Raw genomic sequence first — 13,625 nt, 5'->3', positions numbered from 1 at the left:
TTGCCGGTAGCCTCTGTTTTAATAATGGATGAAAGAAAAGCTCTATGTTTGATGTGGGCTTTTAACCTGAATCCTGCAAACCATACAAAAATTTCATTTTCAAACAGTGGGTGAAACCTGAGAACCATTAAATTCCACGGAAATGGCTGCCCTTCTTCTTCCCAAGCCAAAGCTCACCCAATGTGGCAAGTCCTGCACACCGAGGAAGGGGCTGGTTTTGTCACGGGGGCCAGGTGGGCTTTCGTGGACACGCTGCCTTCCTCTCCGTTCAGGGGATGAGAAGATACTTGTAGCATCCATGCGTGTCTGTCCAGTGTGCATTCATGTTCTGGGACTGTCCCACGCTGTGGGTGTCAGCTAAATATGGAGCAATATGTTGAGGTTGTTTTGATCTTAGATTTAGTTTGATCGTCGTCATCCTCATCAGGGCCTATCAAGAGAAATCATAGAATGATTTGGGTTGGAAGGGACCTTCAAGGTCATCTAGTTCCAATTCCCCTGCTATGGGCAGGGACATCTTCCACTACACCAGGTTCCTCAAAGCCTCATCCAACCTGTCCTTGAATGCTTACAGGAATGGGGGAGCCACAGCTTCTCTGGGCAACCTGTTCCAGTGCCTCACCACCCTCAGTGTAAAAAATTTCTTCCTTTGGTCTAATTGAAATCTCCCCTCTTTCAGTTTAAAGCCATTGCCCCTTGTCCTATCACTACTTGCCATTGTCCAAAACTCCTCTCTGGCTTTCTTGTAGCCCCTTTAGGCACTGGAAGGCTGCTAGAAGGTCTCCCCGGAGCCTTCTCCAGGCTGATCAACCCCAACTCTCTCAGCCTGTTTTCATAGGAGAGAGGCTCCAGTCCTCAGATCATTTCTGTGATGGGATAAAGTGTCACAGCAGGAAGCACAGAGTCATATATTTGGGGGTTAGAAAGAGAAAGTCTTCTCCAGCCCCCCATGCTCCTCACCTGCCGATGGCCAGGAGGAAGGAGGGTGGGTTTGGCTGATCGCAGCAAGAGCATGAACCTCTGCAAAGCCATCACAGCATTGATGGATCCTGTGGGATTTCCAGCAGGGAGGGAGAGGGCAGCACTGGTGCCTTTGTGCCAGGCACCAGCAAAGCCTCCTCCAGAAGCTTGATGTCTAATCAAGTAAGATTAATTCAGGCCAGGGCAGGGGTGGAGAAGGGTTGTGACCCGGAAGCAGAGAGCCTGTCTGTGAGATGGGGATGAAGAGCTTGGTTTGTTTGGCTTTGCAAAATCAAGGCTGAGGGGGGATGTGATTTGTCCTCCGCAAAGACATCGGGTGAGTAAACACCAGCGACAAGAACAGCTATAGAAGCTACTTAAAAGACAGTGCTGCCGTAAGAACAAATGGATATGAGCTTGTTCCGAATAAATTTAGGCTGGAAGTTAGGCATCTAACCGTCCGAGTTGGAGGGAGGGAACTGCCCAACGAGCTTTGAGGTGGAACTTGATAACTTTCGGAAGAGATTAATATCCTGTGGTTGCCTGTGGCAGCGGGAGTCCAGCTGTGCGGGGAGCCTCGTGGTCCTTGTCCTTGCCTTTGCCTGGCTCTGCCTCTTCAGGAATGCTTTTGGGCAGAGGACTTGTGTTTTCCCCCAGCTGGAGAGCAAAGTGCTGGTGGTGATGTGACTGATGGCCTTGCTGTGCTTGAGCAAAGGTGCCGTGAGCAGAGCAAGATGATGTTGGGGGACCCCAGGGATTTGCAGTGGTCCAAGTGCATCCTCAGATGAAGCCATGTGAAGGTTGCACCTCAAGGTCCTGAGACCCCACCAGGCACAGTGTAGGAGCGCTGGGAGGTCCCTTGGTCCATGTTTGTCCCATTTGTTATCTGCAAGTGTCATCAGTTTTGATTTATGTTCTTGCCCATCCACCTGAGTCCCCCCTGCCAATGATCTCTGCTGGGTAGAGTTGGTGTAGCTTCGTGTCCTGTGCTGCACATCGCCTGTGCCCTGTGGGGAGGATCTGCACCAGGGGATCCTCCTCTGCTTTACAGGGTGCTGCTCAGCACAACAAATCCAGATTGATTAGAGTATCTGTTTAATTGTTGTTAAAAACAAGGCTGTTTGTGGAAATTGCCCTCCTGAAGGGTGCAGGAACTTCCAGAAGCTTCTGCCCTGGACCTGTGCAAAACCAGTAACCAAAGCAGATAAGAGAGAGACAAGACGTGTGGCTGTGTGAGCTGGTGTATCATGTTCTCGCTCATTGACTTTATTCTGATACGTAAACAACCCTTAATTAATTCCTCTGGCAAACTCTCCTGATGGGAGAGATGCAGTAACGAGTCCCTCTGTGAGCGGTTGCCATATAATGTTTGATTTATAATGTTTGATAATCTAACATTTCTCCAGAAGATCCTTGACGCTTCTCCGCATTCGTGTCTTTCGCAGGATGCTGGAGTACTCCCTGGACCTGCAGAACGTCAGCTTCTCAGCGGTCCGCACTGTCCGCGTCCTGCGGCCGCTCAGGGCCATCAACAGGGTCCCCAGTAAGTCAGATCCTTATTCCTTTCAGTTGTGCAAGTTCTTTTTATCTGTGCCCCAAAGATGGAAGAGCGAACACGGGTACTTCCTATCTTATGTTGCAGCTCAAACGTTCATCCAAGCCTGGTAGAGCTACCACTGCTCTGTGGTTTCCAGTGCCTGTCATTCTCCTGCTTTAAGTAATATTCTTTTTGACACTGGTGGCATCAGAGATGAGCCACCAGTCAATAAGACATCTAGGGCTGTCTTCAGACGCCTGCCTTTCTCATCTGAAGAGGGTCTTAGGAGGCTGCTAAGGTGAAGGGATGCAGGTGATAGGGATTGACTGAGCCAACAGCCTTTCCCAGGCAATATGGGCAGAGAGATCTGAGCCATGGTGCTCCCACCCTCCCTGCATTACCCCATCTTTTCTTGGAGAAACTGAGGCAAGGAAAGCTTGTTGTGTCTGGAGACGGTTCCCCAGGAGGTGCTGAGGAGCTTCGTCTTGGAGCATCTCTTGCTCTGCTCCCTAGAGTTGATCTGTATAGCTAAAAACCTCCAAAGCGTGCCTGGGTGGGATGGAAGGTGTCTATTCAGTGCTGGTTTACCAGGTCAGACATGAGGATCTCAGACCCCCCTTGAACAGCAACAGGTGGCATTGCCTGCTCCTGCATCGCAGCAGCATCATGGCAGGCCACAGCAACCCAGCCCTGTGCTCGGAGAGGCATTGGCCGTGGCAAACCCCACCAAACTGCCAAACCCAACCAAACTTTGCTGGGCAAAGCCCGGAGTGCTGCGAGAGACGCGAGCTCCGTCCACCTCAGCTGCCATATGGATTGGGTGTGAAAAACGTAAGTACAACCGCACCAGAAATGTCATTTTTCTGGTTCCTGGATATCAGATCCAGCATCGTTTCAGCCAAACTAAACCCAAGCCTGAACTGCCCTGTCTGACCGAGCCCAATGCCGTGATGAGAACCGATCAGCCTCAGTTCTGTCCGCCCATGCTGGAGGTGCCCGGGCTGTGGTTATTTTTCCAGTCCTGACTCTTGAACTTAATCTGGCTTTGCAGCTGCTGCTGCTGTTTCAATCATGATAGCTTCAGAATCCTGTTTGCAATGGGGTTTTTTTATCCCCGCTGCTGAACTGATGGATGGCTGAATTTATCCACCACTGTCTAACTGGGGATGTAATTCACTTAATGTATTTTGAAATCCCGGGTAATTTATCTTGGCTTCTCTGCTATGTAGTTACAATGGGATAGAAGTGTAAGGTGGGAAGAGAAAAAGGAGATTTTTTGTACGATGATAAATGCAGTAACCACAGAAAGTCATTTCAGTTAATTAGGAGTTGACGCAAGGTGGTTGTTCCCCGGTAGAGGAGTAGAAGAAAATACCTGACAGAGGAGGTGACAGCATCAGGAAGAGAGAAAAAAAAGTCTTCTTGAAGTATCAAAGCAAGGGGTGCAACAGTAAAGCTTTCTTTAAATGAAAATCAATATAAGCGAGTGAGAGAATGCAGAAGATGGGGAAGGAAGGAGAGCGAGAGATGAGCAGAATATTACAGAGACGTCAGATGAAATCAATTTTTTTGTGTGTAAATGTCAAGTTGGAGTCACCATCAATTTGTCTTTGTTATAGAACTGGTTGTTCCCGAACTTGTGAGAATTAACTGCCAGAGAGAGTCCTGTATTTTAAGGAAGGGAAGGGATTTAGGGTAGATGAGGGGAATTAGGGAGGGAAGGGAATTTTGATATATACTGAGTGGGGAAAGAAATACGACTGAGCAAAGGAGACTGTTGGAGTTTGGTCTCAGGGAAGAAAGGAGACGTGATTGCTAGAAAACTTTAGGAGGAGAAGAGGACTTGAGATGTGGAGGGAGGAGAGAGGAGAAGGGAAGGTTCGTTGTGTGCCCAAGAGCGGGACGTGGATGAAGGGGATATCTCAGGGGCTTTGGGGGGGAACCAGAGGGGACTGGGGAGCTGCGGGTGTTTGCAAGCCATGTGTGGGCGACAAGGACAGTGGCTGGGAAGGCAGCGCTGTCAGTGGAAGGAGAAGTATGGACGGAAAGGAAAAGGTCAGGAGGATATCGCCAGAATAAGAAAATCCATCATGGACCTTGCCCTTTCCCTGATCACTTCCTCTTCACCTCAGGTATGCGCATCCTGGTGACTCTTCTGTTGGACACGCTGCCCATGCTGGGGAACGTCCTCCTCCTCTGCTTCTTCGTCTTCTTCATCTTCGGCATCGTGGGAGTCCAGCTGTGGGCAGGTTTGCTCAGGAACCGCTGCTTCCTCCCCGAAAACTTCAGCATGTGAGTCTGCGCGGGCAGCAGAAGTGTCTCTCCAGCTCCTGTCCCTCCAGGAGACAAGGACATCATCCCTTAAATCACCTCGGTCTGCTGTAAATGCTCCCTGCTCCTAAATGCCACCACAACTCCCGCCCAGGCAGGCACAGCCAGAGCAGAGCAAGCTGTGACAATTTGCCGTTCGAGTCCTCCAGGGCTGTCCCTGACCCTCGGCTGGCACTTGGGAACCTCTGATTGATACCAGCCTCCAAAAAAACCCTGAGAATAAGAGTTCGGGCTTTCCAAATTCGATGTGTCATTGTGTGACCTTTTCTGCGTTTGTCAGGACATGGAGGTCTGAATCCCATTCAGCAGCTGGTGATGTTTATTGGTACAGTGTTTGTAGACCCACCTAAACCCCAGGGGAGGCTGATGGAGCTACCATACATTTTGTGATGCTAGATCCTTTTCAGTCTCAGAGCAAGAGATAGTCCCTGTCCTCTGTTGTTTTTCATAGAACTCTGGATTTTAAGGCCAAGAGGACTATTGTGGTCAAACGGGTTTCTGCAGCACCCAGTTTCCTGGGCAGCCAGCTTGCCAGATGTAGGAAAGTTTCAATGGTGGTTGAAGTATCCCTCTGTTCTGGTAGTTGTCAGCCTCTTTCAGACCACAATTTCCATACCTATTCTCCTACCTACCTGCTTTTTTCCACCACCACCTCCCTTTGAATGCTTGGTGAAGTACAGGTGACTGCAAGCCCTTGGTGGCTGCTCTGCTGAGCTCCGGCACCCCTGTCACCTTTGAGTGGGTCGCTTTCAAATGTTGACTCCCTGAAGTTGATCTGGCTAGATCTGCACCCAGATGGAGAAGCCTTGGAACCCAAAGTCTCTCCCTCTGGCATACAGCAGGACCATGATGATGCCGCTGGGGCCCAGCTGAATCTTGGCTCCGGAGCTGGCGTGATGTGCCAGTTGTCCTCTGCTACACATCTCCTGACCGGCTGCTACCCCTCTTGTACGTCGTGCCCTCAAAGAGCGCTGGGGAGAGCCCTTACCAGGGCACGTCCCTCTTAAGTAAATGGCAGCAGAGCTGGGGACCTGCTTCACCACTGTGTAAATCCAACAGAGCCACAGGTCTGGGTGCTGCTTAATTGAGCCAGAATTCCAGGGGTTTAAATATGCTTTGAAGGGTATTAAAGGCAATTCTGCAGGAATTAACTGGGCTGAACTAGGCTTAAAAATATCTTTGCGGGCTTTAGTGGGAGTCCTGGCAGCATCAAGGAGATAGCTGTGTGCAGAGCAAGGAGCCAGTTTCGGGCTGGCCGTGGGCTGTTCCATCTCCCTGAAGTGTTTTCGCCTGGGTCGCTGCGGTAAGGCCACCCTCAGAGGGAATTTAGAGCTTATCTGCGGGCTGAACAGGCACTGTGGAATGCGAATGAAGGCCCAGTCTCTGGTTTTAGGAAGCTTGGGAGGTCGTTGTGCATGGAGTCTCCCCAAGCCATTCTCAGCATCTCCAGGAAGACAGGAGATACAGGAGCTTAAACTGACGGATTTCCATCTTACAGCAGCAAAGACATTTCAGAGAAGCCATGCTGGGCTGAATCCTGCACTTAGTCCCCGAAAGTCAAAGCCAGGGCACCTCCAGGTGGAGTGACTCTTAGTAATGTCATCGGAGGGGTTGCTGAGTCCCTCAATTTCCCAAAGCCCAGATAGGGACATCATCCCACCAACTGGGGCTGCAAAAAGTCCAAGGGGGATCCCTTTAAAAGAAAAAAAAAACCACCAAACTTTGAGATCCAGAATAAAATATGTCAGACTTCGTTGCTGTTACACTTGTTACCTTGCCAGATTGCCTGCAGTCGGTGTGCAAACGCCTTCCCTGTCTGGACTCTTTCAGCCCATACACAGTGGATTTGGAGCGATACTACCAGACAGAGAACGAAGATGAGAACCCCTTCATCTGCTCCCAGCCCCGGGAGAACGGGATGCGCTACTGCCGGAGTATCCCAACACGGAGGGAAGAAGGTCTCGAATGCACCTTGGATTATTATTCCTACAATGACACCACCAACACGTCCTGTGTCAACTGGAACCAGTATTACACCAACTGCTCTGCTGGGGAGCACAACCCCTTCAAGGGAGCCATCAACTTCGATAACATTGGCTACGCCTGGATCGCGATATTTCAGGTGAGCCCTGCGTGCAACCTGTCACGAGGTGGGGAGCGCTCGGTCATGCCCTGCAACATGTTCCCGGGGGGTGTGTAATTGCACTCCTGGGGAGCTATTTTGCACCAGCAAGCACTTATACAGTAGCGCGTGAGTGCTCCAAATGTCAGGGATACAGTCTAATACCTGTTTTGAAGATGCCTCCATCTCATGTGCATGGACAAAACCCAAGTCTCCAAAACTTGTGTGCATGCGAGAAGACCATCCTGATGTAGAGCAGAGCCTAGACCCTGCTCTTCCCTCTGCAAAATGCAAGAATGGGCCTCAGGTCTCGCTGGAAAAGAAGGGCTGGGTTCAGCCTGGGCAGCTGGCAATGTGGCTATTGGCATTGGTGGGAGCAGGATTTGGCTTCTCAGTGTCTTGCACTGCACCAAGACCAGCTATGGGTGCTAGAAATGACCCAGCCATGAGAAATGTTGCTTGTGTGCTTGGTGGTGTCACTGAGCCTTGATGGGTTCATTTTGCCTTCCTATCTCCACCAGGTCATCACACTGGAAGGCTGGGTGGACATCATGTACTTTGTCATGGATGCACACTCCTTCTACAACTTCATCTACTTCATCCTTCTGATCATTGTGAGTGGTCTTAGGGGAACATGGGGGACCTCCTGGCATTTGGAGAGGGCAGAGTGGAGTGACCCAGAGGAACAGGGCAGATAATACAGTGAATATAAAGGCTGATGCTGCGTAGGAGGGGTAGAAACCATCCTGCTGCAAGACACGCAGCTTCAGTACGGCGTTGCATTGCAGCTGTGTTTTGCTGCAAACATGAAGGAAGGAAAGAAAGATGTGTTAAGGTATGGCAGAGAGACTTCTGTTGCTGCTGTTTCTACTGCTTCTCTCCTTGTTATCCTTAGTTGCCACCTTGAATTTAAGTTTTAAACTAGACAAATTTCCCCTGGTCAGGTTTTGAGCTTCGGAAGGGAGGAGGCTGCCCAGAAATTCCCCCCCTACTGAAGAACCCGGCTGGCTGGGTCCTTGGTGCAGAGGGGACGTTTTGGGAAAACAGTCCCAAACTTCAGAGAGCACATTAAGGGAAGGAGGGAAGAGATTACTGCCCACGGCCCACCCACACTTCACAGCATCATCCGAGACCACCCACAAAGGAGCCAACAAAGAGTTTCTGTGGGGTGGGCTCCATGATGGGCTTCATCTATGCAAGCAGAATTGTCTACCGTGACTGGCTGAGCTCGTTGTCTAGACTCCCTTTATCGTCAAGGGAGAAAAATAGGTGCTTTAAGGGAGTGATTCATCTCCTCCGAAGGTAGACATCCAAAATAAATTAGATGCATTGCAGACTTGATGTGCCTATTTCTCTCTTGACTCTAAAGGATCATTAGGTGCCTCACTCAGATGTAGCTGAGATAAGTGAGATGAGTCCCTTTCTCGCTGTCTAATTAAACTAAGTCCAGCAAAATAGCTGCACATTGTCCATTAGGCCATTGTGGAGATCTCTGCTCCTCATCAAACCAGGATTCCAACCCTGATGAGAAAGTAGGAGGTCATCTAGCCCAGGATGCTTTTTCTGGTTCATCTACCAGCTTCCCCCAAAAAACAAACAATCTCTTGCTCTCAGCACCCCGAAACAAGGGGAAGAGGAAGAGCAAGCAGTACTTTTCCAGATGCTGTGTAACAGTGGCGGCGTGTGACGGCCCCTTAGCACGTCAGTGATTCTCTGTGAGCCAGGCTGGGCTCTGCAGAAGGCAGAACCTCATGAAACCCTGGTTGAAAATAAAACCTCCGAGCTGTGGGCAGGGGCTGCTGCTGCCCTTGCGTAACAGTCACCCGCAAATCCCGTTAGCAGGGGAAAGGGATCTGCCCGCGAGCTGCCCACGCGCTGCCAGAAAAAACGCTCCTATCAGGAAGGCTCAGCGCGCTCATCGTAATGCCACTAATTGTGATAATTATGACCGCTGTCTGCGGAGAGGGAAAAACACTGTCTTAAAAGAGCAAAAGCTTTTTGTCAAAATAATCTGCTCTTGTCTTTGATCTCTGACGTCTTCCGTGGAGCGCTGGCATGGGAGAACCCGGGGCGGGGGCTGGGGGAGGTGAGTCAGCCTCTCGCCGGTGGTCCCTGCCGGGTGACGCGGGCAATGGGGCTGGCTGGGTGAGGCAGGGCTCTAGGGTGGGTATGGCCACTCCGAGGTGGCTGATGGCTCCTGTGCCCTTAGGTGGGCTCCTTCTTCATGATCAACCTCTGCCTGGTGGTGATAGCAACGCAGTTCTCTGAGACCAAGCAGCGCGAGAGCCAGCTGATGAAGGAGCAGAGGGTGCGCTACCTGTCCAACGCCAGCACCCTTGCCAGCTTCTCAGAGCCAGGCAGCTGCTACGACGAGCTCCTCAAGTACCTGGTTTACATTGCCCGAAAAGGCAGCAAGCAGCTTGTGCAGGTCTACCGGGTGGTGGGCGTGAGGATGGGCTTCCTCACCAGCCCCACGAGCAAGGCAGGGGCCGACCGACATGCTGGGAAGCGCCGGAGCAGGAAGAGGTCCTCCGTGCACCACCTCATCCACCACCATCACCACCACCACCACCACTATCACCTGGGCAATGGGAACCTGCGGGCGCCTCGTGCCAGCCCAGAGATCAGTGACGTGGAGACCAGCTCGGTCCACAACGGCACCAACCGGCTGATGCTCCCCCCGTCGGCAACAAGCCCCCATGGGGCCCCCGGTGCCGCCCCCAGCAACACCGAGTCTGTCCATAGCATCTACCACGCCGACTGCCATGTCGAGCCGGTGCGCTGCCGGTCATCTCTCCCGCAGCCGGGCCTCAGCCTGCCGAGCCCAGAGGGGATCCCCAAGAACATCGTGGGCAGCAAGGTGTACCCCACTGTGCACCCCAGCACTTCCCAGGAGGTGCTGAAAGAGAAGAGCCTGGGGGAGGCAGCGGTGGGTGCCGGGAGCAGCACCTTGACGAGCCTCAACATTCCCCCTGGGCCGTACAGCACCATGCACAAGCTGCTGGAGACGCAGAGTACGGGTGAGCCTGGGGCTGGACGTTGGTCTGGGGCTGTCTTGCAGAAATACAACCTACCACCTAATTTCCTTCTCTTTCTGAATCTTCGCAGGGTTCTTTTCAGTCCATGTGACAGAGAAAGGTGATGGCTTTCCAGGTGAGGCCAACGTGGACCTTCTGACCTACCTAATGCCTTTTATAGATAAAATTAGGAGAGAGGTTTCAACCGCCCAGACTTCATATTTGCAAAAATCCAAGGGAAATGAATGTTTATGATGAGCCCATCGTCTTTCCCATCCCCTCCCAGTCAAGCTAATTTCTTTTGCAATTACAGGGAACACTCCCCAAATCCCTGTGCTCCCCAAATCACCTAGAACAGGGCTCTGTGACACCGAGCAGAGCTGGAGCCCAGCCCAGCTGCTTCCAACCGGCCACATCCCTTCCTTGCTAAAACCCGGGGGTTGGCAGTGGCCCCATTGCCCACTGCTGAGCTTGAGACCATCTGAATGACTCAGGCCCCAGCACGCCCCGTAGCTCCGCTCCCCATTGGACTCGGGGTGTGGGGAGATGGGGTGCCTGCTCTGTACGAGTGCTCCGTGGCAATCACAGACGCCAAGTATCAAAACTCTGTGATTTGCTCGGAAAGCCTGAACAGAGCCAGACATGGAACGCAGCTTTCCTGGGTCGGGGGTTCCGTACCTTCACCACAAGATGCTCTTTCCCCGTCCACACCCTGAGGTTTGGGGACTTGGGCCAGTCTAGTCTAAACCCTCTCAACCTCCAAGAAACGTTTCTGGCCTAGCTTTCCGAGGCGATCAGTGCCATGTTTTCCCCCACTGCAGTGGCATTGATCTTTCCAGCTAGGAGCTGGGAGGGAAGTCCTGCCCAGCAGCCTGGAGCTGCCTGGAGCCTAAATACACAGAGCTGGGCTCGGAGGTGATTTAACGCTGGGTTTTTATTCATGTCGCCGCATGGTGCTGCTGCGTGGGTCCGGAGTCTCCTGCCCTGGCAGCCAGCTGGGCGAGTTTTGGGGAATATCCCACTGGTATTGTCACCCGGGAGCTGCCGTTGGGGGCAGCACAGGGAGGGGAAACACTGGGGATTTTGGGGCATCAGCAAACAGCGGGAGCAGGAAAGGAGGGTGCTGGTGACTGTGCTCCCTCTAATTCCAGCCCGGAGTCTGCCAGGGCCAGGGGAGCTGGCCCTAATGACCAGAGGAACAGTGAGGTGGGCTAGGGGTCCTGGGCTGGTGGCAATGTCAGCCGCCTGGGGCCAGCAAAGAAGGCTTTGTAACTAGGGAAAAGGCACTTGGGGTTTGCCGAGGGCTCTTCAACCCCGCAGGAGCCCTTTTCCCCTTAGGAAACACCTGTTGTGTGGCGGGTGATGGTTTCGTGCTAACAGGGCTGGGGGTTTGCTGCCCATCCCGGCTGACGGGCCCGCCCTGCCCTGCTGGCATTTCAGGTCCCTGCCAAAGCTCCTGCAAGATCTCCAGCCCCTGCACCAAGCTGGACGGCGGCTCCTGCAGCCCCGAGGGCTGCCCGTACTGCCTCAAGGCGCTGGCGAGCGAGGCTGAGCTGACGGACAATGAGACAGCCGACTCGGACAGCGATGGGGTCTACGAGTTCACGCAGGATGCCCACTACAGCGACCAGCGGGACCCACAGCGGGGCCGAGCCCGGGCCAGGAGAGCGAGCCGGGTGCTGGCCTTCTGGCACGTGGTGTGCGAGACCTTCCGGAAGATTGTGGACAGCAAGTATTTTGGCCGTGGGATCATGGTGGCCATCCTCATCAACACGCTCAGCATGGGCATCGAGTACCACGAGCAGGTGAGTGCCATCCCGGTGGCTCCTGGCACGGCGGGGATGCAGGAGGGCTTACGGGTCTGAATCTGGCCACTGGCAGGTGGTTTGGGACAAGAGGCATTGGGGTGTTGTGGGAAGGGTCCCAGGACAGAGCAGGGCTGATTTTTCTCCTCTGAGCCTGCCTCCAGCTTGCAGGCAGAGGCAGGCGGCGATTGCCTGGGCTGGTACTGGGCTGTGTGAGCTCCCGTGTCGTGGCCCTGCCAGGATGCTCAGCACCATCCCGTGACCATCGTCCTGTGGGCAGCACCACGCGTTGCAGGTTTCTGTGGCGCAGGGCTCAAGGAGAGGGAGCAGCTGTTCACTGCTGGGTTTGTGCCAGCCCAGCTGTCCGAGCGGTGCAGCCGGCGGCTGCCGGCTCCGGGACCAGTGCAGCTGCAGGCAGGGAAGTCTATTGGATTTGCAGTCTCCAGAGAGAAGGTAACAAATGCCTTCGCCTCTCCGGTGAGTGCTCCAGCAACAGCATGTGGAGTCCAAAATAGACTCATCGTTGGCTATTCCTCCACTCGATTATCTGAGTCCTTGCAGGCAAGAGGCTGCCTCTGCTCCAGCCTCTCGCGCTTGTCACCTAGCCCAGCCTTTCCCTGTATATAGTCGTCAAGAAAAGGAGTTGCCACGTTCCTATTGAATTGTCTCCGTAAGGATGACAAGAGCTCTGCTTTCAGAGAGGCTTTTGCACAGTCTGGTCTCACGTAGGTTTCATGGCTGGTGCCGTGGCACGCCTGGCCCGGCGTCCTCAGTCCTGCCGCAGGCGTGGGACGGCGTGGTGCTGCAGGTGCACGCTCTGCTTGCGTGCGGGGGGGAAAGAGTTTATTAGCAGGGATGGTGATATGCTGCAAAACCTTGTTACATACCTGCCCAGCTGGCATGGTGCTTCTCCTGGGGTGCCAGAGCTCCCCACCAGACAGGCACGGCCCCCCCCGTCCCAGTGCCGGCAGCTCCCTCACATCTCCAGTCGTGGCTGTTTACCTTTCTCCCTCCCGGGCACACTCTGGGTTTGCAGAGCGGCTCGTGGTTGCACGCCAAGGCGTTTGTCCCACCACTCCCCGTGGGCAGTGGTGGTGGCTGCAGAGACTGGCTCTGAATCCCCATGTCCTCCTGTGGCATTAACGCCTCAGCGACTGTAGGGCAGGGAGACACGGCTGCGCTCGATGTGTCCCCTCCAGCCAGCACCTCCTCCCTGATGCCCTAATGCAGGCTGGCTGGGTGCTGTTCTCGGGACACATCAAACAGCGACGTGATCTGAAGTGCTGCAGGTTTCACCTTCACGCGCTGCCCTTGGTGGGAGCTCCACGGGGAAGCTTGAGCAGTTCCACCTGTGTTTAATAACATTGGGAAGATCATCTCCTAAGAACCTGGGGGAAGTGGCTCCAGGAGAGCGATCAACAGCTGCATCCCTCCTTTGGCTGAGAGCTGAAAGCAGATCTGCTGTGTCTTTGCTGCCCCTGTCCAAGGGGTGAATTGTTGAAGCTTGTTGCCGTTTGTCAGGAGCATCTTTGGGAGATGCTGATGTAGGCTCCTGTGCGGGTACCAGGAGGACCATCCCACTGGGATGGGTGGCCGAGCAAGCTCCTGTCATCCAACGCCCTATAGGCAGCACGGCTCCTTCGTTCTTTGGCTCAGGGGAACCAGGGCGGCGGGGTGCTGGCTGCTGCCCCAGCCAGCTGTGCATTCTGCTGGGCAGCTGGATGGGAAGAGGCAGACTTTTGTGGTGGTTTTCGGGCAACAAGGTGAAGGGAGCTGATAAGCGTGGGGGGACTCCAGACGCTGTGGGTGGTTGCTTTCTTTGACGGTATTTTGAAGCTACTACTGTTCCAGAT

The 13,625-nt window shown here is 53.6% G+C and overlaps 1 protein-coding gene across 3 annotated transcripts in view; it reads left to right on the top strand.

Moving 5' to 3' along the window:
* The window catches only part of CACNA1G (calcium voltage-gated channel subunit alpha1 G), a 144,646-nt gene that overhangs the window by 53,156 nt on the left and 77,865 nt on the right, over positions 1–13,625 (top strand). For all 3 annotated transcript variants that reach the window (XM_086623852.1, XM_086623853.1, XM_086623851.1), the window contains exons 4-10: positions 2,406–2,503; positions 4,630–4,789; positions 6,659–6,950; positions 7,472–7,564; positions 9,160–9,970; positions 10,059–10,103; positions 11,408–11,772. In XM_086623852.1, coding sequence (XP_086479978.1) covers positions 2,406–2,503; positions 4,630–4,789; positions 6,659–6,950; positions 7,472–7,564; positions 9,160–9,970; positions 10,059–10,103; positions 11,408–11,772 — 1,864 coding nt within the window. The remainder of the gene's footprint in view (positions 1–2,405; positions 2,504–4,629; positions 4,790–6,658; positions 6,951–7,471; positions 7,565–9,159; positions 9,971–10,058; positions 10,104–11,407; positions 11,773–13,625) is intronic.

This window comes from Tauraco erythrolophus, chromosome 20 (assembly GCF_009769465.1).
Source record: "Tauraco erythrolophus isolate bTauEry1 chromosome 20, bTauEry1.pri, whole genome shotgun sequence".
NCBI lineage: Eukaryota > Metazoa > Chordata > Aves > Musophagiformes > Musophagidae > Tauraco > Tauraco erythrolophus.
This window is presented reverse-complemented; position numbering and strand designations above follow the sequence as displayed.